This window comes from Sinohyriopsis cumingii, chromosome 9 (genome assembly GCF_028554795.1).
Source record: "Sinohyriopsis cumingii isolate HCF-2022 chromosome 9, ASM2855479v2, whole genome shotgun sequence".
Classification (NCBI taxonomy): Eukaryota; Metazoa; Mollusca; class Bivalvia; order Unionida; family Unionidae; genus Sinohyriopsis; species Sinohyriopsis cumingii.
Genome location: NC_142969.1, coordinates 120,075,145 through 120,097,514, shown reverse-complemented (window position 1 = coordinate 120,097,514; position 22,370 = coordinate 120,075,145). Strand labels below are relative to the sequence as shown.

At 38.7% G+C, this 22,370-nt stretch overlaps 3 protein-coding genes across 3 annotated transcripts; all 3 read left to right on the top strand.

Moving 5' to 3' along the window:
* The first annotated feature begins 785 nt into the window (after positions 1-785).
* LOC149792598 (cerebellin-1-like) lies at positions 786-1,983 on the top strand. The gene is made up of 2 exons (XM_089969416.1): positions 786-1,123; positions 1,475-1,983. Exons 1-2 carry the CDS (start codon positions 925-927, stop codon positions 1,891-1,893), a joined length of 618 nt encoding a protein of 205 aa, XP_089825542.1. The 5' UTR covers positions 786-924; the 3' UTR covers positions 1,894-1,983.
* A 2,243-nt stretch (positions 1,984-4,226) lies between these two features.
* On the top strand, positions 4,227-6,171 carry LOC149792597 (C1q-related factor-like). Its single transcript, XM_089969415.1, has 2 exons — positions 4,227-4,517; positions 5,724-6,171. The coding sequence occupies exons 1-2, from the start codon at positions 4,289-4,291 to the stop codon at positions 6,149-6,151; spliced, it is 657 nt and encodes a 218-aa protein (XP_089825541.1). The 5' UTR covers positions 4,227-4,288; the 3' UTR covers positions 6,152-6,171.
* A 987-nt stretch (positions 6,172-7,158) lies between these two features.
* Positions 7,159-9,319, top strand: LOC149792596 (complement C1q-like protein 4). The gene is made up of 2 exons (XM_089969414.1): positions 7,159-7,439; positions 8,600-9,319. The coding sequence occupies exons 1-2, from the start codon at positions 7,223-7,225 to the stop codon at positions 9,040-9,042; spliced, it is 660 nt and encodes a 219-aa protein (XP_089825540.1). The 5' UTR covers positions 7,159-7,222; the 3' UTR covers positions 9,043-9,319.
* The last annotated feature ends 13,051 nt before the right edge of the window (positions 9,320-22,370 follow it).

Genomic DNA, 22,370 nt, shown 5'->3' with positions numbered 1-22,370 from the left:
TCGCATAGACTGACTGCACACAAGCGCTAACGAATCTATATAGACCACGTGACGTCACAGACTGCTCTCTTCGGATTGGATGCGAGCTGACTGAATTTTGTAACGCGTGTTCGGATTGGTGAATGAATTCAATCCGTTTCAATCCTTCCTGTACCTATAAATAAGCGCAGTTCACTGCATTGATTCACCTATTCTCGTCGCTTCAAGATGTGGACCACAGTTGAGTCATCCACCCTTGTATCTTCCATGATGTTTAGGACGGACATGCTCATGTATGTCAGGTCCAAGTGGACTGTTGTTGATAGGACAGATACTAGTCAATGGATGAGGAGAGTTTACATAGAAAGACAAGGATGTCTCAAGAGGGTACTTGTGTATGGACCGGCAGTTAGAAGGAGTTTAAGAAGAAGAAGAAGAAGATGTGACAGATGCCATCTATGTTAATATTAATATTAACATAAACCCAAAGGCCCTTTTCAGGGCCAGCCATATTTCTCGAAAAGAGATAGCCTTTCCATTGCCTACCCCTTTTTTAAAAAAATTTAAAAAAAAAAAAATCCCATGTTCAATTTCCCTTGACGCTATAAAGTCACACCCTGTTTAAATTCCTTTGACGCTAAACCGTCCCACGATTTTTCTCCATGTTAATTTCCCTTGACGCTAATCTGACCCACGATTTTTCTCCATGTTAAATTTCCCTTGACGCTAATCTGACCCAGGGGTCTCTGTAATGCTAATTCCCATTGACGGTAAAGTGCCCCCATTTACTACTGTTGAGCAATACAATCGCTTCTAGTTTCTAGGCCAGTGTACATCAGGGATTTTAAGATAAGGTCCTGTTCTTTGGAAGCCATTGACTGACGTTCCAGATATCTCGTTTCCGTCTTCTCATTAAAATCCTAAAGAATTTGAATCTTATTCATAATGGAGCTAAAACGTAATTTATTCTCTACTTTTGTGATCTCTGTCATCATCTGGCGGGTCAAAGGTCAGCTGATACAGGATCTCACACAGTCCCTTTTGACCCTTATTTCGGAGGAGAATACTTTAAGAGCGGACCTGGAAAGAGAAGCAGCGCAAGTCTCAGCGGAAATAAGACAATTACAAGCTGACAGACAGCAAGGTAAGTGCAACCTTTCTTCACGTGTGACCTCATAGTCCAGAATACCTTTCTCAGATTATATATATTATAGTTTTCTAGCGATTTTCTCCGACAATCAAGTTTCTGTCATCATCACACTAAAATATCAAATCTTAAGAAAAGGAAAGAAAAGAAAGGAAATAAAACAAGACATATTTGCTGCATCATGAGTCATACTGAAAATTATTGTAACCTTTGTTTCAAATACCTAACGTTTTTATGAAATAGGATAGTTGAAAATATCCATCAGGTCTCATTCCAAAACTTTCATGTTTGTTAACGAAATCTACATTTCCAGATAAATGGGCATTTATTTTCATGCTTTTTTTTCAGCACAATGTGGCTGCACAAACAATACATCTCCTTTCGCCTTCTCCGCAGCTCTTAGCAGCACAATATCAAACCTTGGACAACGCCAACAGGTTGTTTTCGATAAAGTGATAAATAACGTTGGTAACGGATATGACGCACGGCATGGCACATTTACCGCTCAGGTAGCTGGCGTGTACGAATTTTCCGTCACCGTGCTTTCATCCGGAGGAAGCTTTATTGGCGCCGAAATTGTTAAAAATGGCGAACCGGTTGCTAAGGCACGCACAGGAGACGCTAGTTATTATACCATGGGAACAAACATTGTGACACTTCAGTTACAGAAGAGTGATGACGTCTGGGTGGAACATATCAGTGAAACCGACAGTAACAAACTCGAGGGCCAATCATTTACCACATTCTCGGGTCATCTGATTCAATAGTAATTTTCCTAATATGGATTCAATTGTTCACGTGTAGTTCTTTTTTCTTTTTCATTATTAAAAGTTAATAAATAAAACCGATTAAAATTCGCACGCCTCAATTTCTTAACATTAAAAATGTATTTGACTCTGAACAGTAGAACTTATAAAATTACAGTTGTTGTCTACCCTTCCAGCACCAGCTCTTCCATTCCATAAATGAGAAATCACATTTGAAATTCAAGGAAAGATTCTTTTTGTTATGTGTATGTAGATTTTATTTTGCTTCCTGAAAGCAGAACATCATATCTCCCATTCACGCAAACAACTTAGCTAAAAAGTGTCTCTATTCCATGTTTCTGTTTGCATCACAAATTACCACTGGATGTATTATTGTTATTACTATTGCAATATAGTGCTACGTCCACGTATTGGTCCAATGCAATGAGATTTTAAATGCTGATTTCTAAAGTACCTCACACGTATTTAGTACAAGAATATTTTCCATAGCACTGAGATTTTCACAATTTTAATGATATTCGCTTTTAAGCTTCTTTTTTCTTTTTGTCTCTCATTTTTATATCTTGGTCTAAAAGTATCAAATAATATCAACTGATATAAAAAAATATGAAATAGAAGCAGAAACTTTATCTGTTGACTTCTTATTCAGATAGGTTCAAATTCAACAATCTAACGGTTGTATAGATTTTGAACTGTCTTTGTGTTAACACACACACACACACACACACACACACACGTAACAATCAATGTTCTACGAAATCACTATATCTTAACACGAAACACAGCTATAAAAAGATCATGGTTGCAAGGCAGTTTAATGAAATAACCAAGCAAGAGAGTTGAGGATAAAAGCGCAGTAGGCTAAATGATGAGGTTAATATTTGTAAGATCATATTTCTGCTATTCTTTAGAAACTCCAAAGAAATATACAAAATTTGAAGAAAAACAAATTAGTATGTTCACAAGACACATGTACACAATTCTTGACATGATCTTTGACCTTCGATATTAGATATCAAGGAGATAAATTCACCGCACTTACGTAAGTCTATGGCACGTACTAGGTTTGGTTAAATCTACAATATTGATTTAATTTAGATTATATTTATTTTATTTGGAGTGGGAATGAAGTTTATTAAGTTGCACTGGTCAATGCATTCTTCTATTTCCACAGCCTGTGTTTTCATTGAAATCCATTCATACTGGTTTGTGTTGTTTAGCCCACACATCAGTCAGTACAACTAACAACCAGAGGCAAGACATTTGACCGTAGAAATCAATGCCTGAGTTCTGACTAGTTCATTGGAAAGCAACTCAAAAAACAAAACTCTGATCAGAATTCACGTTGATGTGAACATATCACTGTGTTGATCAGATCAATGCAGTACAAAAATGTTAACAATGGCCTTAAACCTTCTGCCTCAACCATTTTAGACGTCGGATGGCCTCTACTTTTACTTAAGACAAACTAGGCACGATAAGAACAGTTTCAATTGAAGTCGCAATAACAAGATTTTCAAGATGGCTGCTGTGGCAACTATGTTGCATGTAAGATCGGCACTATATTTATTTGTGAATAGCTAAAAAATTCCTTTATCGATATGACAATCAGGTCTTGAGAAGTAGCAATAAACAATGTGAAATAACCGCCATGACGGCCATACTGAATGAACTGGGGAAACCAACAACACATTGGAATAAATGAGTGCATATATTTTATCGCAATCCTCGTATTACTTTTGGAGGGGTAACGAAAACAAACTTGTATTAATGGAAGAAAGACAGAAAATAGGTCACCTTATATGCTTTTCTAATTTATAACCAGCGAATAATACGTCACGCAATTTGATACGAAGTTGAATCGTCATTTTTTTTTCTTCTTTGAAATTTCTGCATATGTACCACCCCGTCACATTCTTCTTCTGTTTCTTCTTCTTCTGTTTCTTCTTCTTCTTCTTCTTCTTCTTCTTCTTCTTCTTCTTCTTTCATGCAGAGATGGATATAAATAATTGATTGGTAGATTTTTTGAGTAAAACGTCGTAAAGTTACATTACATATTTTAGAATGAAGTCTCATCATTCCAGTTCTCATTTTACTTTATTTCCTTTGTTCGTGTTTTGCAAGTTGACCGAGGTCAAGCTAAGCAGCATAATATTGAAAATTTATTCTGATCTTAACTTGAAAACGAATATATTTAGATCATAATCCAAGTTTTGTATTAATGTCTTTTCATAACCATGTAGGACATCTTGACGAAGGTTTATATAAGGCTACACTTAGATTGTAGAGATAAGAACCCGCCTATAGCGTACAATTTCACGACCCACCCAAAGTAATGAGATAAGAGGAAAATTCCCTCACTATCAGCGTATGCCAACATTTAGTTTCATCAATTATGAAAGTGATAGCTTTTTTCGCCTTATTATATGTTGTGGATAATTTTAATGGCGGATATGTATGCGGTCAAATTACTGCTGGTAGCGAAAGCTGGAGTTTGTCAAAAGGAGCAGCAGAGTCTCTTCTATCTCTGCTTGTGGAGGAGAGAGATTTGAGAGCCAGACTAGAACAGGAAGTTACGCAGCTTGAACGGGAAATGAAGGAGTTACAAGGCCGTGTAAATAATGGTGCGTTTTAATCTTCATATTTTTTATACTGTGTAGAATGTCTGTCAAATGTTAAAACTTAGCTACCTACCGTACTACTTGCTAACATACATTCATGTCTGAACGTACCTATCTTTAAACGATGTCCATGCGAAAGCTAAACTTCACAACCATTATTACAACATCTACTTTCACTGCTGTTATCACTGCATGCTAATACTCCAGATATTTAAGATGCTGATTTTGCTGGTGTTGTTAGTACAACTGTACTATCATCATTTTCACTTTCATAATGATACTGTTGTCACAACTACTACTACTACTACTACTACTAATGATGCTACTACTACTAGTGTTTCTGCTATAAGGCTACTTACATTAGTTAACTACTACTACTACTACTACTACTGCTACTACTACTACTACTACTACTACTACTACTACTACAAGACTGCTTGATATAGCTATTTTCGGATGAATTTTGTTTAAAACTGTGCATGAATATCCTTGGTAAGCAAATGTGTCCGACTGTATGTTCATTTAGTCTTGCTCTTCTTGGGACTGTCGTACCTCAGATCAATTCTCGCGAAATTACACATCTGAAAAACTTACACACCGCACTTCTAAGCGCAACTCACTAGTAATAAGAAAAATCGCAAATACGTTTATTTTGCGATTCCTGCGTGTATTTCGAACTGCGAAGTTATTAATGTGTACAATTGGGTCTTATCAGAAAAATCAAAGAAAATAGAAATCCTACAGATATTAATAACCTCTCATGCGTTCCTGAAATGAGCTGCTTATAGACCCCAAAAGTGGTAATACTGTTTTGTTCCGAATATAATAATGCAATGATTAGCCTATAACCATTTTATAGATAATTTTTTCCATGCCTTTGTGGGATGAATATAGAAAGGTGATAATGGTACAAAACATATTCACTTACATCTAAAGAAGGACTGGTCATGGGTGCTGAAGATTGGGTCATATAGAATTCAGAAAGAATCAAAACGTAATCTCAAGTCAAAGATTGGAAACATTTTAAATAGGATAGAGAAAATAAATTAGTCGGAATATAGAAGAAAATTTGGCTAAAACGTGAAGACTAGTAAATTAGGGCTTAGAAGTAGGTATAGAAGAATGTTAGACATTCTTTTTCCTGATCCATTAATTCTATCATCGATATAGACTTAATATAATTTGTGTGTATATCTGTTTCTATTTCAGCAAGTTGTGGATGTTCTGCTACATACGGTCCCATTGTGTTTACTGTGTCTCTAACTTCGACAATAAACAACTTAGGTGTCAATCAAGAAGTGCTTTTTGATACAGTATTGACCAACGTAGGTAATGGATATGACGTGAGACACGGTACTTTTACAGCACCCGTCACAGGAACGTACGAGTTCACATTTTCCGTATGTATAGCAGGGGTCTATACAGCTGGACTTGAATTGGTGAAGAATGGCGAAGTAGTAGCCAGGGCTAAAGTGGGCGAGGATAGATACAGTCAATACAACATGGCGATGAACGTTGTTCTCATAGAAATGGTTGCTGGTGAAGAAGTATGGGTTCGGCACCTTCCAGGAAGTGATAGTAACGTGATCATCGGCTCGGGATATTCTATGTTTTCTGGACAAATTCTTCAAATATGAAATAAACCAAAACAATCAAAGCGCTGTTTTAAAATTTAATTTTGCTTCTTTTTTATATCTTTTGTCGATTGTACAATCGTTCTTAACAATATATTCAAGTTGAAAAAAAAAAGGTAAAAGAGATCGTTCACCATCATGACAGTTACCCAACAGCCAAATGCAACAGCAAATGGCTAAACAATCAGGGTCAGTAAAATGCTTTCTGCAGAAAGTACCAAGGCTATAGATTGCATATGTTATAAAAAATAAAAAAAACTGATTCAGGTTTTCTCTATTTGTTTTATCTTCACCCAGATATGGTGGAATATCAGAATCATTACTCCAGATGAGCTTACAACCTTATGTAATCACGACCTTGTATGGGCGATCGCGTGCCCTTGCTTGTGCTTTAGCTAGGGATCCAACCATGCGAATCGAATACAATAAATAAAGCAATGCATCTTGTTCGGTAATGTAATTTCTATACATATATAAGGTGTGGATAATGCATCACTGGACCCGCATTTAGGATATATATATATATATATATATATATATATATATATATATATATATATATATATATATATATATGAGAAAAGAAAAATAAGCAGAAATGGAAATAAAGACAGATGGAGAACGAGAAGAGAAAAGAACTAAATTAAACCAGTTATAAAGCATAGATAGATAGATATATAGATTTAACTTGCCAAATTAAACACACAAACCGTATCGTGATATCACCAAGCTGTCTATAAAAGTTAGTTTCTGTTGATATCTTGGATCTAAGCTCAAAAAGGTCTTACTTTTGCACTATGGGTATTATATAGATGGAACGGCTGCTTTGCTTTTCTTTTTCTGTGTCCTGACATTTATTTATATCACAACTTTAAAACCATCTACAATATTAAGTACATCAAACCCAATTTGTCTTCTACGACCGAAACTAAAGTCAAAGCCTCTCCTTGCAGTTGCCACATGGCTTCGGGTCTCCAGGTCATATCAGCCATCTTTGGCTTATCACAACGGAATCCAGGTCAAGATTTCGTCTTGGTAAATTATGCCAGTCATACTATTAGCCAATACGTGAAGATGTTTCGTTTGGCGGCCATCATTTCAGTTATATTGGTGCATTATTGCTACCCAACAGCCGGACAGCAGCTTTCCACGGTTACAACTGATCAACAAGAACTAGCAGATTCCCTGTTGTCCTTAATAGCAGATGAAAAAAAGCTGACAAGAAGCCTGGGACTCGAGGCGGATGCGCTTGAAAGGGAAATGAACGATCTCAAAGCTCTCAGGCAGAATGGTTGGTATATGTTGTTATGCAAAAAGTAAAGGTCTAATTGTAATATATACATAATGAAAAACTGTGATATTTTTTCAAATACTAAAACGACGAATATAGGCGTCACACTCGCATATGTTAAAACCGTGCATTTTTATTTGAAACACCTGGAAAATACGGTAAATATCAGCTTCACAATGAGAACATTCCTAAAGTAAGTAGAGAAATATTTTCTTGCGGAGAGGGAAATATCTGTAATATTTTCATTATTGCACGGGACATTGTTTTGAATAGCAGTGTCCACCAGGGTGCTGGATTACTTTCTGTCTCGTATAAATAATCAATACAAGTTTTAGACGTCGCACTATAAAATACATTTTGTACATGATATGTTCAACTATTTGGGAGTTGTCCGTTATCATTTGCCTTCACTAATAAGTTCAGGGACCCGATTTACCTACCTGTAGTCTTTCACCTATAGCTTACATATATCATGGCGGGCAGTTTGATATAAATGATAAATAGCGGTATATTACGAAGTAAAGGAGGTATCTGACAGTTTAAATTATTAAGCGTAGAAGCATAATACATATTGAAACTACACATTTTCAAACTTTACAAGTTGCAATACATTTTAGAACAGACTAATTTAATAACTGATCCAAAAAGGCCACTAATACATCACAAGACCTACAAAACATTTCATCGCATGATTTGTTTTAATTGATAACATTCATGTAAAAATCATTTGCCATTTCCTCGAGATAATTAAAATACGCACAGTTAAAATGAAATTACTTTCCTCTTAACAACTCATCCGCAGCATATCCGCCCTTTCAGGAAGTGGAAAAATCACTAAAATGTATTATGATGGATTAACATGTTCAAATTTTGTACATTCGCTGCAGATCAGTACATGTGCGCATTTGTAATATATTGGACCTTTCCATAATGCCAATGTGAACAATATAGCGCCCGATTGTAGTGCCCTTTGTTGCCATAAACGAAATATATTCTAAGTGGAGTTTGTTTGTTTGTTTTTTCCTTTTGTTCATGTAAAGGCCCGATATAATGCGTGTAGACATCAAAGGGTAATTATAAACTTTTGAAATTCACGATAGAAAAGGTTCTCTCTTTCATACTGAAGTGTACAATTGTTTTGTAACTTATTCTCTTTGTAGTCACATGTGGGTGTAATCCTTTGCCAAACCCTGTCGTGTTCTCAACAACCATGCAAAACAACATCCAACTTATAGGCATCGGGCAGGAACTCATATTTGACACGGTTCGTACTAACGTTGGAAACGGGTACGACGTCCGTCACGGAACGTTCACAGCACCTGTAGACGGTGTTTATGAATTTTCGTTTTCCGTACACGTAGAGGGAGCAAACGTTGTGGGGCTCGACTTGAAGAAAAATGGAGTGGTCACTGCCAGGAGCAGGAGCAGTCAGGACGCGAACGGAATTTACAATATGGCGACCAATATGGTGGTTGTGGAACTGAAGGCAGGAGACGATGTTTGGATAGAGCATACTACGGCGGACAGTAATACAATATTCGGTCGGAGTTTGACCTCATTCTCCGGACAACTTATTTTACCATACACTATTAAACAAACCTAATAAGAGGCCATTGTATCTCAAATTACTCTACTTTCTTTTATATCATTCAATGACAATGCTCCAATCAGCTTCAGCATATCGTAAACCAGCAATCGTTCTTTGCTTTCTTATTTTCCTTTCAATTTCAAATCAACTGTTAAGATTTCCGCTGAAATTTGTGGTATTTTGTGTGGGTAGTGTTATGACAGCCACAATATCCGACGTCTTTCTAATGTTCTATTTCACATAATGTATGGGCGTTAAATAACATTACCAGGAATAAAATTCATAATCTGTTTCTTATACGTTACGTTTTATTTTCACCAAACTTCTTGCTAATTTAAGTGCAGATAGGCAAATCACCTGCGAATATTTATGACAGCTTGTGCTAAGAGCAGGGGCTGTATGTTGAGAGCACATGCATCTCATTTTCTTCAGCTGACGTAATTGTCTGGCTTATGAACGCCAAATTAGTATTACTTTTCCGGTGACGACTGAATCGACAACGTTCAAATATTGTGCATCATAGTTGTGTAAAAGCCAGATATCTTATACTGAAACATTCATACCTATCTGTCTGTCTGAAATTTTATACAAAATCTTGAAACTTTTCTGGTTCTTCTGTCTCATTTGATTCATAAATTAGAGAGATATCCGTCTTTATTTGTTTCATCTTCCTCCTTTGCAAAGTTTGTATCAAAACTATTATCATCAAATATTCAATCCTAATGGATAAATAGTCATGTGTTAATTCACGATTGCCCAATTAATTCCCAAGTTTTAAAAGGTAAAGCCATCAGTAGTATATATAATACACGTCCTGTAACACACACGTGACACCCTTGTGTCATTTCGCTTAAAGACCGAAACCCCTTCATATATTTGATAATAAAACAAAAAATATAAGCCCACCCTCCCCATAGTCAAACTGTTTTGGAAAAAATCCTAATCAATATTACCTTCAACCAATAATCTTGGGAAAGATCTTAGGCCACCTTAGGCCACCCTAGGCCACCCTGCCAATCCGTGTACCACGCATCAATTTAATATAAAAACTTTATTTCTGAGAACACTCGGCAAAAAAAATTGTTTATTCTAAAATCAGACCAATTAGTACGAATAGGTTTTTCTTCTGGAATCAGAATAACCAGTTCTGGACTCAGAATTTATTATCCAAATTCACAACATATTTTCGGCATAAATTAGAAGATAGCAGGTCTCTCTGAAAAACTGCTTTCTCGAGTACACTTGATACCATCATTTATCCTAGACTGGTCCGGTGGCCTAGAAATTAGAGCATCCGCCTCGAATGCTGGAGTTCATGGGTTCGATCCCCGTCCGAGTCATAATAAAGACTTACAAAAATGGTATTAACAGCTGCCTCGCTGGGCGTTCAGTATAAAGAGGTTAGTGTTAGGACTGGTCTGCCTGGTGTCAGAATAATGTGACTGGGTGGGACACCATGCTACGTGTCTGTGGCATGACGCCTCAGTGCTAGACATCACTATAAAGTGCCACATTTCAGACATCATAGCGATATAACTGAAAAATTGTTAAAGCTACGTTAAAAATCCAAATCACATTACACATCGTTTATCCGAATAATTCCATCCATAAAAAATATGTTATTACAAGTAAAAACAATTATATTTAAGAAGATTAACGTTGTAACTTCGGAAACTAAATAATAATTGCAACAAACCATCTAACGAAATTATGAACACGTGAAACCATTGAGCGAGATCAGCGAACATAGATCCCCGACTCTCACTTTTCACACTTGACTGATGCAGTTCTATACAGATAAATCACTTCATATAACACGTAGTATTAAGAGTTAATCAAACGGGACAAAGACATGGAATGACTATATCACTTCTAGGAACAAACTCAATAGTTATAAATCATCTCCTACAATCAAAAACTCATCTTTGTAAACTTTTGCTATTTCCTTTGATTTTTGGAGATGCATTCAGCCATTAATAATCCAAATATGACAACAGACGCCTTCATTGCGGCCCGAGAAGAATCTTTATTAAATATTTGTCTTACTACTGACATGACTACCAAGCAGATCACTTAGCAAGAAATTCTAATATTTTTCCACTTGTTGTGAAGTATTTTTCTTTATTATTATTCATCAATTTAGAAAAAAATCAGTAATAATTTTATAACTTTAGCCATGCTAACAAATAATCTCCATAAAATGTATACACATGGCATACATCTACTTTCCTATAGTTTGACACATTTTCATTAATGTTTAAACAACATAAGGCGCACGGGAGATCCACTGGTCAGAAAGCGGGGAGAGCTAATCCGATACATTGGCATACATATAGAAATACATGTAATGACAAATATATATATATGGCAGTATCTATTCTGTTTTGTGTCTAGAAATACTGAAAAAAGGATTTATCAGTCAGGGTGGATTCGTGAAATATAGGGCAATGCGATTGTTTTTTTTTTCTTCTCAAACTTATGAATGAATAAAGAAAAACAATCATCGGTATATGAAAAATGTCGAAAAACAAATATGGCAGTTTACCATTGAACTCTTTCTTATTGGACTCATTACGTATTTGAAAAGAAGAACGATGTAAGGGGGATAACTGTAAAATTAGTATTTTCGCTCACAGTGGTGCCTTTAAAAACTTTAATAATAATCGTGTAGATACCTGTACCAAATTATGTAAATGTCAATATAGAGAGTTAATTAGTATGAAATAAGTTGATTTCAGCATAAACTTGCACCCCCTCCCCTCAAGTAAAGGACACCCCCCCCTTAAAAAAAAGATGGACTCAAGGCTTGCATACATTACAGTAGGATTGTTTTCTTAGGCATATTCATTCTTCATGTGGAATATTTCACTAAATTATTTTCTCAAAATATAATTAAAAATTTTCTAAATGTTTTTTCTTTTCTTCTCACAATGCTTGTTGTCTATACTATTTTTGCACATGTCTGTTTATATACAGAAGTTGCCTTATGTGCACAATAACTTCTCTAACACACACACATTATAGAGATTTCAACATAGCGCGTGTGGAGATCAAGGCAAATACATTCTTCTTGAAAAATGTCGCCACTTTCAATTCCCAACGATGGTCATAATTATACAGAATATTTGGATTGACAGCATCATCTTGTCATAACATAATAGTAGCTTGGTAAGATCATCGTGTCACCACGTAATAGTCACATGGTCAATTTGATAAATGGAGTTTAATCCTTAAATAGGGGAGATAATATTTTTTCGGTGCGCTTTTTACTAAACATGTTTCTGCAAATAGTTTTGGACAATAAGGAACACTTATATTCAATATATATGAACGTCTTAATGACTTCATTGGATGTTGTAATGATTTCGGTGGTTGCTCCAATGAGTTCAGGATGAGGAAAGAATTGATAATATATTGAGAACTTGACATAAACTTGACATCAACTAACTGCCTCATTTTAATTTCCCTTAGGTAAAGGCTTGGCAGGTATTAATCAGAAGTCATACTACATGTAAAAAATAGTTATTTGTCAGTAAATTTATATACGATTTAGACTAACATCTCAGAGTGTTGCATGAAAGCAAATAACGAAGACTGAATTTTCTAAATAAAGGTCTTTTTGTATATATAAAGACAAGGTGGGAAACAAAAGCTAGGAGGGTACTGGTAGCTGCTGTCTTTCGTTACGACTTTGTCGTCACGTACACGAAAAGACAGATAAATCAAACAGATGTAAATCAGCTTCTTCACTATCAGTCCATATTAGCTATACATGATGTGCAGGCACGATCTGTAGTTTGATCGAAATACGAGTAACCACTGTCTTAGTCACGAAAAGGAGGTCAACAAGTCACGCAATCCAGAACGGCAATTTGATTGGTAACATAGGCATTCAAGTGGACGTTTCACACATTGACTTTTAGACATTTTTCGGCACGAATACTTTCTAAGGATCCGTACTGGATAACTAAACTTCATAAATTTATTTATGCGTTACATGATTTAAATATACAATAACCGGGTAAATGTACACAGAGGAAAACAACTATAATTCAGTTCAAGGGAACTGAATTTACTGCCCATGTTCAAATACCTTTGCAGTATCAGAACTCGTCGAGCAAGTGGACTTTAATATAAGCTATCATATAAGTTATTTCATAATAAAAATACTTAAAATTATCTGTAAAAATTCTTTATGCACCTGAGGCTGTAGATATCTGATAGATACATAAAATGGCAGAGAGAAACAAAATAAAGCAACAAAAAATTTTAGACTGCAGTACGTGAATGACATTGTAGCTCTTGCAAGTAGTATATAGGGATAATAGACGTACAATGGGAATTAGCATTACAGACCCCCTTGGGAACATATACGTACAATGGAAATTTAACATGGCGAAAAATCGTGGGAACATATACGTACAAGGGGAATTTAACATGGGAATAAATCGTGGGATACTATACGTACAAGGGGAATTTAACATGGGATTTTTTTTTTTTAAATTTTTAAAAAACGGGTAGGCAATTGAAAGGCTATCTCTTTTCGAGAAATATGGCTGGCCCTGAAAAGGGCCTTTGGGTTTTTTTCTTCTTCTTTTTAACTTCTTAACTTCTTCCACCATCCTCTTATTTTGTCCATCATTCCTTTCTTCTTTTTCTTTTCTGTTTCCGGCAGCCAGTCCGGGTGGCCCATGGCCCTGAACTTCTCTTGGATTTTCATCCAGTTTGTGTTCAGTTTTTCAAATTCATCCCTTTTTTTTCTATTTTCGTCTTCTTTTCTTTCTTTATACCATCTCTCTTTAATCTTCTTGACTTCTACCTCCATCACTTTTCTCATCAACTCCTCTCCTTTCCTCAGTCTTTCCTGGCCTCTCTCCACATAAGAGCACTCTGTCCCATGTGACATTTTTTCAAGAAAGCACCTGACTTTGCTTGCATTGTCAAGTGCTTCCTTTAGGCTTCCCACTCTGACATAGGTGGGATTTATCATACCTCTCAATCTTTTTTCCTCCTCTTCAATCATTCCTGCTATCACTTCTTTGGCTATGTTTAGACATTTAGCGTAGTCCAGGTACTCTGCTATCTTCCATTCTTTTTCCAGTCTCTCCACTACATAGATACCATCTATTATCCAGTTGTATATATGTACCAAATTGTTGAACAAGTCACTTGCAACCACCATCTTCGTTTTTATTATTCCGTAGAATGGTTCGAACGACGAACGTGGTGGGTTATTATAGTGAAAGCGCGGACGTGAAGGAAAACATCCCCCTACTTTCTCATTTCATATAATATAACCACAACTATACTCTCCACATGCGCTAAGAAACAATAAAAAAACCTATAATCTACTATTCACACAAACATACCAGAGCTCTTACAAACACAAACATACAAACACATACACTTCCACTATTAATAAAGAGTTAGTGTTTATTTTCACACTACTCTACCTACACACATTGGCAAATCGATCGTTATTTCTTTTCTAGAGTATTGGGTAGCCCTGAAAAGGGCTGTTTTGTTTGGAACTTCATGGACACCTGGTTAATGGTGGCACCTTCCAGGCCTGGCGCCACATACACATCTTATCCCCCATTTACTTTTTACCTTTTGGGGGGAGAGAGCAGAGGCAGGATATGTCGCTTCAGAATCCCAATTTTCGCTCTCTGGGATTTTGAAATTTCTTCTCTCCTTTTCCTCCTCCTCTTCTTTGTTTCTTCTTTCCTCTTTATATCTTCTTTCTTCTTCTTCTTCTTTATATCTTCTCTCCTCCTCTTCTTTGTTTCTTCTTTCCTCCTCTCTTATCCTTCCCTCCTCGACAATGGCTTCCGCAGCCAGTTCATTTAATATGCGCCTGGCATATTCCAGATGCACATGAAGCTCCAACAGTTTCTCAAGTCTCGTGTTCATTTTTTGGTGTTGATCAATCAACAAGGGTAGCTGGACTGCCGAACGAGTTTCAATTTATACTGAAAGCGCGGACGTGAAGGAAAACATCCCCCTAATAACATAAAATTCATCTTACCTAGATCATGACCAAAAAAAACAACAACGCGCGGACCTAAAAGAAAGACTCACTCACTTTTTTATTCTACCCATCACTATTTTAAAATTTTTTATAAATCACTTCAATAGACTATTTACATACGCAAAGCAATCCAATCTAACTCTAAATATACACCTCTAACAGCCAAAAAAAACAAACATCATTTTTAATCTACAACCCACACCAACTTACGTTAGCTCTTACAAACACAAACACACCAACACATACCCTCACATTTTTTATAAAAGAGTTAGTGTTTATTTTCACACTACTCTACCTACTCACATTGGCAAATCGATCGTTATTTCTTTTCTAGAGTATTGGGTAGCCCTGAAAAGGGCTGTTTTTTTGTTTGCTATGGCATTCTTTTTTAGTTTCTAAGAATGCGATGTCCTCTGAGGATAGACTTTCTGGCGATAGGTCTGCTTCTTCGGAAAGAGAAGAAGAACTCTTTGGTGTCGATACGGCAATCGACAAAGCCTCTGTCAGCTTCAGGTTGCTGCTGTTGCTGCTGCTGTTGCTGCTGTCTCTGAAGTCTGTACTTCTCTGTCCATTCTTCTTTTTCCCTGTTCATTTCTTCTCTGAAGAGTTCTTCTATCAGGTCTTCAGTGATTTTTAACATTCTCACATTCTCTATTTCTTCTGGCTTCGGTATCAGACTGTGTCTGACCCTATGCAAATTCACGTAGGCTTCGTTGAGCTTGGCTAGTTTGGAGCACATCTTCGTAGGAGGATGAGTCGACAATGGATGGTTAGACTGGAAACAACCCCGGTTCTTAAAGTCAAAGCGCGGACGTGAAGGAAAACATCCCCACACGGTTTTCGAGCCGCAACGTTCAGTGAGTGTCATGAGAGGGATAGTAAGAAATGAAAGAGCATCAATCCAACATTCTTATAGATAAACAAAAGACAAAAGCATTTTTTCAAAACACAACATTTTTTATTCAAAAATCACTTAACACTAAACAACAACTCTAACATTTTTAACAATAATCTAACACTATAACATCAAACAATTTTTTTCAAATCACAAACATTTTTTTCTCAATTCACAATCTACTTTAAACAGGGCTGACAACGTTGTGAATGAAATTGTGATTTCCACTGTTGGAAATCATTAGGCCATTGATGGACACTACGTTTCCTAGCTTGAGACAAAAGATAAGCATAATGGTCACAAAACCATCGATCTACTTTCACATCGTTTCTAGCAGAAGAACGAGGATCGAAATGAGTCACTAAATGTTCTAAGGAATAGCCCAGGCTGCGATGATGCAGAAAATACACACAGTACTGTCCACACACCAAGGAATCTGTGCCTTGTAATTTCACGTTATTGAATCGGGTGGTTTGAGCATTTCTTCTCATAAAGTCGATGATATCGTCTTCCAAAGGGGGCAATCCGTACGAATCGAAATATTCCACACATCCTTCTTGAGGAAAGTAGACGGCTACCCAGTGGGTTCCTGGGAGATGACTGTCGTCCGTGTTGATCACGTAAGCTTGATGGTCTTTAGGTTTGCGATGAGGGAGTTCATCTTTAGCACAGACGACAGGATTCCAAGAAGCCGTATACGAACTGTGGTTCAAAAGGTAATAAAGTTCCCAGGTATCCATTGTTTTGTGTGTTTTTTCTTCTTCACAGGTAATAATAAGTCGTCAATTCGATCCTGACTTTTTGCTTGAAAATGTCTGACGAATAAACGGTTATTCGTTCTGTTTCCTCACTCTGATTCAGGAGAGCTTCGATACGATGGATCTCTTGAGTGGTTAATGGTGGACAAGAATGTTCACGCAAGTCTTTATACCACTGGTGCAACACGTCTTTGTTCGAGATGAGACTCCAAGCTTCGTCCAGATACTCGTCCAATTTTTCTTCTTGACTCAACATCAGGCATTTATCGTGTTGAATTTGACTGGGATGATCGTTTTGACATCCATAACAATTTTTCTTGATCAATTCCGTCATTTTATCGACCAAGTGTTTGGCAAAACAGGAGACTAAATGGGCTTCTTGTTCTGGCCATCTCGACTTCATTATGATCACTTCTTCTTCCACAGTCTCCTCACATTTCATGTCCAAAGTTTCTCCACTAGGTAAAGAGGGATAACAGTCTTCCATGACTTCCAGTAATCTAGAATGACTTCTCTCAAACTGTTGATTTCTATGGTATTGTCAAATTCTGCATACAGGATGACGTTCACTGTGTGATCTGGAGGTGGATTTGCAAACTGAAGTTCCACACGAATCTGGCCTGATTTTATAGGGTGGAAATGTCCCTCGTCGCTGCCTTGGTCTGGAGTGAAATCAAAACCCCACAAAGCATAGCCTCCTGCATAATCGTCGTACGAAATACCGTGACTGGTGTTGGTTCCTAACTGTCCCGTGGCTTCGTACAGGGACAAGTACGATCTCAGATAATTCTTTGCGACACCAAAGTTGGGCTCAAAGGGTCGGGTACACAAGGTCTTGCCGTCGCGACTGACTTCGATCTTGGACACATTGTAATGTTGAAACTCAAAAGGATTTTGATCGTGGGTTCCGTTGAAGGCTGAATTCCTGACGATACCAACAATCAAACGTTTGGGTAACTGTCCTTGGAACAGATGATCTTCGATCATAGATCGCTGTCCAGCAGGAATAGTGAACGTTTTCACTTCTACGCGTCGTATCGGATACTTGGCAGTCGTTCTGCTCAACGTCTGACTGACGTCGTTTCCCACTTTAGGTAACACTTCCACACGACGCACGTAAAGTCGGGCTTCTTGAATGATAGTTTTGTATTCGTTGGCATGGGCCATCAAATGGAAAGTGGCACTGCTACGATTCAGTCTCAGACGGATATCCACCCCGTTGAGCAAATACTTTTCTTGTAACCACATGTCCAAATGCAAACGATCCATCAGTTCTAAACTTCGCCCTTGCAGAATTTTCTTACGACGGTCGTTAAACCCCACATTGTGAGGATTGTCATCTTCTGTCAGTACTGTGTCGCTAAACGTGCCTACACCTGCTGTGTCAGGTTTCCATACCACGCAAGCATCCAGATGAGTATTCTTGGCTTCTTTTCCGTACGTCAAGAGATTTTCCAAGTAGGCACGATATGGGTAAGTATCCATGCTGCTGCTGACCAGTTTGTTATTCAAGTACAAGTCCACTTCGCTAAATAAGGAATGCATGAAATTGTTGACAGGAGGTACTCTAGCATCGCCTCCTGGATTGGTGTTGTCCGTTTTGATCACTTTCACTTTCAAATACAGGTAACTGCTATTCAGATCGATGTAATCTTCGGGTTGTCCTTTGATTTCAAACTCGATGGGAGCTGATTCCGTCAAAGAGGAGACGGGATGAAATTCCACCCACTGGGATTCTTGCATGGTCATCATGGTGGGGGGCATGGCAAACAGGTCCAGTTCCGTCTTGGAACAAGCGCAAGACTCTCGGTGCATCATTTTTTTCTCTTTCTCAATAATCGAAAACGTCTAAGTCTCGAACGGTTCTTCTTTTCTTGGCCTTTCTCGCTTGAAGTCTGGTGAAAGGGTGTTTTCTTCGTCGTCTCTTTCTGCCTTGTCCTTGCTGAATGCCTGACTCGGTAGCGTGCAGGGCATTTATAGGTGTGTCTCGTCGGCCCAAAATGTCTTTACCCGTTTGCAGCAAGACATTTTTGCCTGCCCTCATGAAGGCTTCTTTAGGGTTTTGTTTGTCGATGATGACATTTTGGAGAAATTCTTTGCCTTGCGTCAGTGCCGCATCTTTCAAGGCGTGCAATCCGCGTGTCACCATCGGTTTCAACACCGGAGCCACCGAACGAAAGGCCGATTTCAGCATGTCTCCTAAACCGTGTCCTCGCTGTCGAGCAACCCCTCGGTACACTGGATACATGACTTACTTACGAATCGTGAGAGAACCGTTTTCGAAAATGGAGTTTCACCGTGACTTTTCCTTTGGTGAATGGAATATTTTGTCCCAAATCTCCTTTTATAGTAATGTTGACCGTGTCCAAATACGACTTGCTGACAGGCAAATAGTGAGGATGGACAAATTCGCGGTGGACGTGATAAGTGTTTCCACCTTCCTCGTCAGCGTTCGTGGCAGAATCCACTTTGAAAGGAATGACACGCAGTAACGGTACAGAGGTGTGTCCCACCACGTTATACTCCACCACATCGGAGTACACAAACATCAAATTCAGTCCTTGGTTCAGTTCTACCGGGGCACGAAATAACTTGCTAAAAGACTCGTTGTCGTAAACGATGGGTGATTCATTTTTCTTCATCATGGCCATTCTCATGTCCATGTCTCCGCCCAACATGTCAAACAATTCAGGACAAAATAAAATGGACAGGATTTTACTCCCGTCAAATTTCATCAAGAAGCGACGAGCTGTTTTGTGGTATTCCATGGTGACACTTTTTTTGACACTTTCCAAAGCTTTCAGAAACACGACATTAAACCTGGAGGTAATGGTGCTCACCAAATGTTGACCACTAAAATAATACCCTGGGGGAATGAACAAGTGATAGGTGGTGTACTTTTGATTTTTTGTGCCAGGGGTTTTCTTGTCATATTTGCCATAGGTATCCAAGTACTGTTGCAATTGTTCGTCATGAACTTCCACATCAAAAACATTTTGATTGGGAAGGACATTGAGGACTTGGGTCGGGTGAATCATTTCCACTAAAGCCACTTCCCAATGGGCTTCGTGATCTAAGGGGATGGTCTGAGGTAATTTGGCCGTGTAACAGCACAACGTGTTGTGGGGAAACACCTCCATGGAACTGTCACTGGGTAAGGTTAAGTAAAATTGGTTTTGGTGACTCATAATTCTAGAGTTCTGTGGCTGTCCGAGGGGATATTACTGGACGTCAGAGGCGTGTCTCCGTCTAGAATGGGGTTCTGGTTGTGGTTGGAGTGGTGACTGGCACGGCACTGGACACAACGTTCCCGTTCGAGGAGAATTTCAGGGAGGGATTAGGAAGCAGGTAACCGATGCAACTGCTCAATAAAATGGTCCACAATTGTTTGTCTCCTTGTTGCAAACTCAAATTGGCAATGGCTGCCCCGATGACACAATACACCACGAAGATTTGGCAGAAAAAGACGATTTGCGTTTTAGGCACACGTTCTCCACACCACACCCACAAGGGTTGTTTTTGTAAATCTTGCACAGAAGAACTGGGTGAAGAAGGAGTGGTCGACGTAGCTGCGTCTGCTGTGTGAAAGGGCATGATGGTCACTTCTTCTTTTTATAGTCGATGACTTGCGAAGCGTCGATCCAAGAATCGAAACTGGGTGGATATCCTTTCCAACGTACTTTGACTTCTTTGACACGTCGTTTGCCCACTTTACGGGTTCTGCGTTCGAGAATGCTTTCGATGTCGTACACGTCGTCTTCTTTTTTGGTGACACGTTGTAACTCGGGCAAATAAAACGTTCCTTTGAGTACTTCTCCGTTCATGTCTTCCAATTTATAGACGGCAGGATTACGGCCATGCACTCGTCCAGTGACACGAAACAATCCGGTCGTCCAGTTAGGTAAGTAACCTTTGTCGAAAGTGCGTTTGGTTTTGCCAATGCGCACCCAATCTCCTACGGTCAACTCTCCACTTTTCTTGGGGACAGCCCTCGTCGGGGACGTACCAAACAGGCGCTCAAACACCAGCACTTCGTTCTCGGGAGTCACGTCTTGCGGGGCACGTCCGATGCTTCGATGGTAAGATTGGTTGTACGCTTGCACCAGGTGCGGTAAGATGTCGATGTACTTCAGAGTGTGGTGATGCGTAAAATATTTCCACATGCGTTCTTTCAAAGTGCGTTGAAAACGTTCCACGATGCTGGCTTTGGTTTCGGGATTCTCGGTGGTAAAAAAATGAATGTCACGTTTCTTTAATTCTTTTTGGAAAGCTTGGTTCAGAAATTCGGTGCCTTTGTCCGTTTGCCATCGAAGAGGGTGACGACCGCTTTGTTTCAACACCCGTTGCAGGGCTCGCACTAACTCGCTGCTCGATTTGGAAGTCAAGGGCACGACCCAGGCAAATTTGGAAAAGACGTCGATGACACAAAACAAATATTTGTAGCCACGATTGTAGCTGGCCAAATGAGAGACATCGGCTAAATCGGCTTGCCATTGATGATCGATGCCTTCCACTCGGGTGCGACTTCTGGCAAACTTGCGTCGAATGGGTTTGTGTAAAGTGTAGGTAGCTTGTTCTTCTAACCATCGTTGCACTTGAGGTAAACGGAGACTTTTCAGTCGCGTTTTGGCAGCACGATACAATTTTTGAACTCCTGCGTAACCTGCAGGATGCGAGGGATCGTAGTAAATGCTGGCTAAGACTTTTTCCACTTTTTGTGTTTGTGTGTTAATAAGGCACCCACTCTTGGAAGAGGCTACTCTTTTTCTCTTGGGGTATTTTCTTGGATTGCAAGGCTTTGCGTGTGCGACCGGCAATAGGTGTCGAAGAGGAGGAGGATGTCTGAGCGGGGGATATCGGTTCTTGTTTCACTTCTGTCTTCACTTTCTTTTTCTCTTGTGATGAAGAAGGGGTGGCCATCATCTTTTTAATCCATCCAATTCTGGAGGTAGGTGGTGTTGTTAACTTGCGTACTTTTTCTGGTGGAGTTTGAAACCCTTCTTCTTCTTCTTCTTTTCCTTTTTCTGTCTTGACCACTGGTACTGGTACTGGTACTGGTGATGGTGCTGGACTTTTCATCAAGGTCTTAAAATCTTTCAAAGTGGGTAGAGCTGTTTCGTCTAAAGCTTTCTGGTGAAAGAGTTGCAGTCGTTGCAAGAGTTGACCGTACTTTTGCGATTTTTCTGTTTCGGACAAATCTTGGCGATCCATCAAGGACTGCAATTCGTGTTGTAACTGGGACATCTCGCTCAAATTGGGATTGGGAGGTAAATGCGGGGTGCGTTGTTCTTGCCACCGATGGTATTCCATCCATCGTTTGTAAGGCACTAAAGCTAGTTTTCGTCCTTCCATGGGGTTGTCAGGGGTCGATTCTGAGATCTTGGGACTTCCGAGGGCCTTTTTATCTTGCTCCCACCAGTCCTCCCAACATGGTTCCCAAGACTCCTTTCAGTATGGGGCCTAACAAGAGAGGTAAAATGCCTCCACGTTGGACCAACATCTTCTTTTTTTGACGAATGGGAATTTTCTTTCGAACCATTTGGCGAAGAACGTGATGATGTTTGCCTAAGCATTGTTTCTGGTGTTTGGACAAAGGGATCGTGCCTTTCAAAATGTTCAAACAACATTCGCACACGGTATCGATGACCTCTTTGGAGGC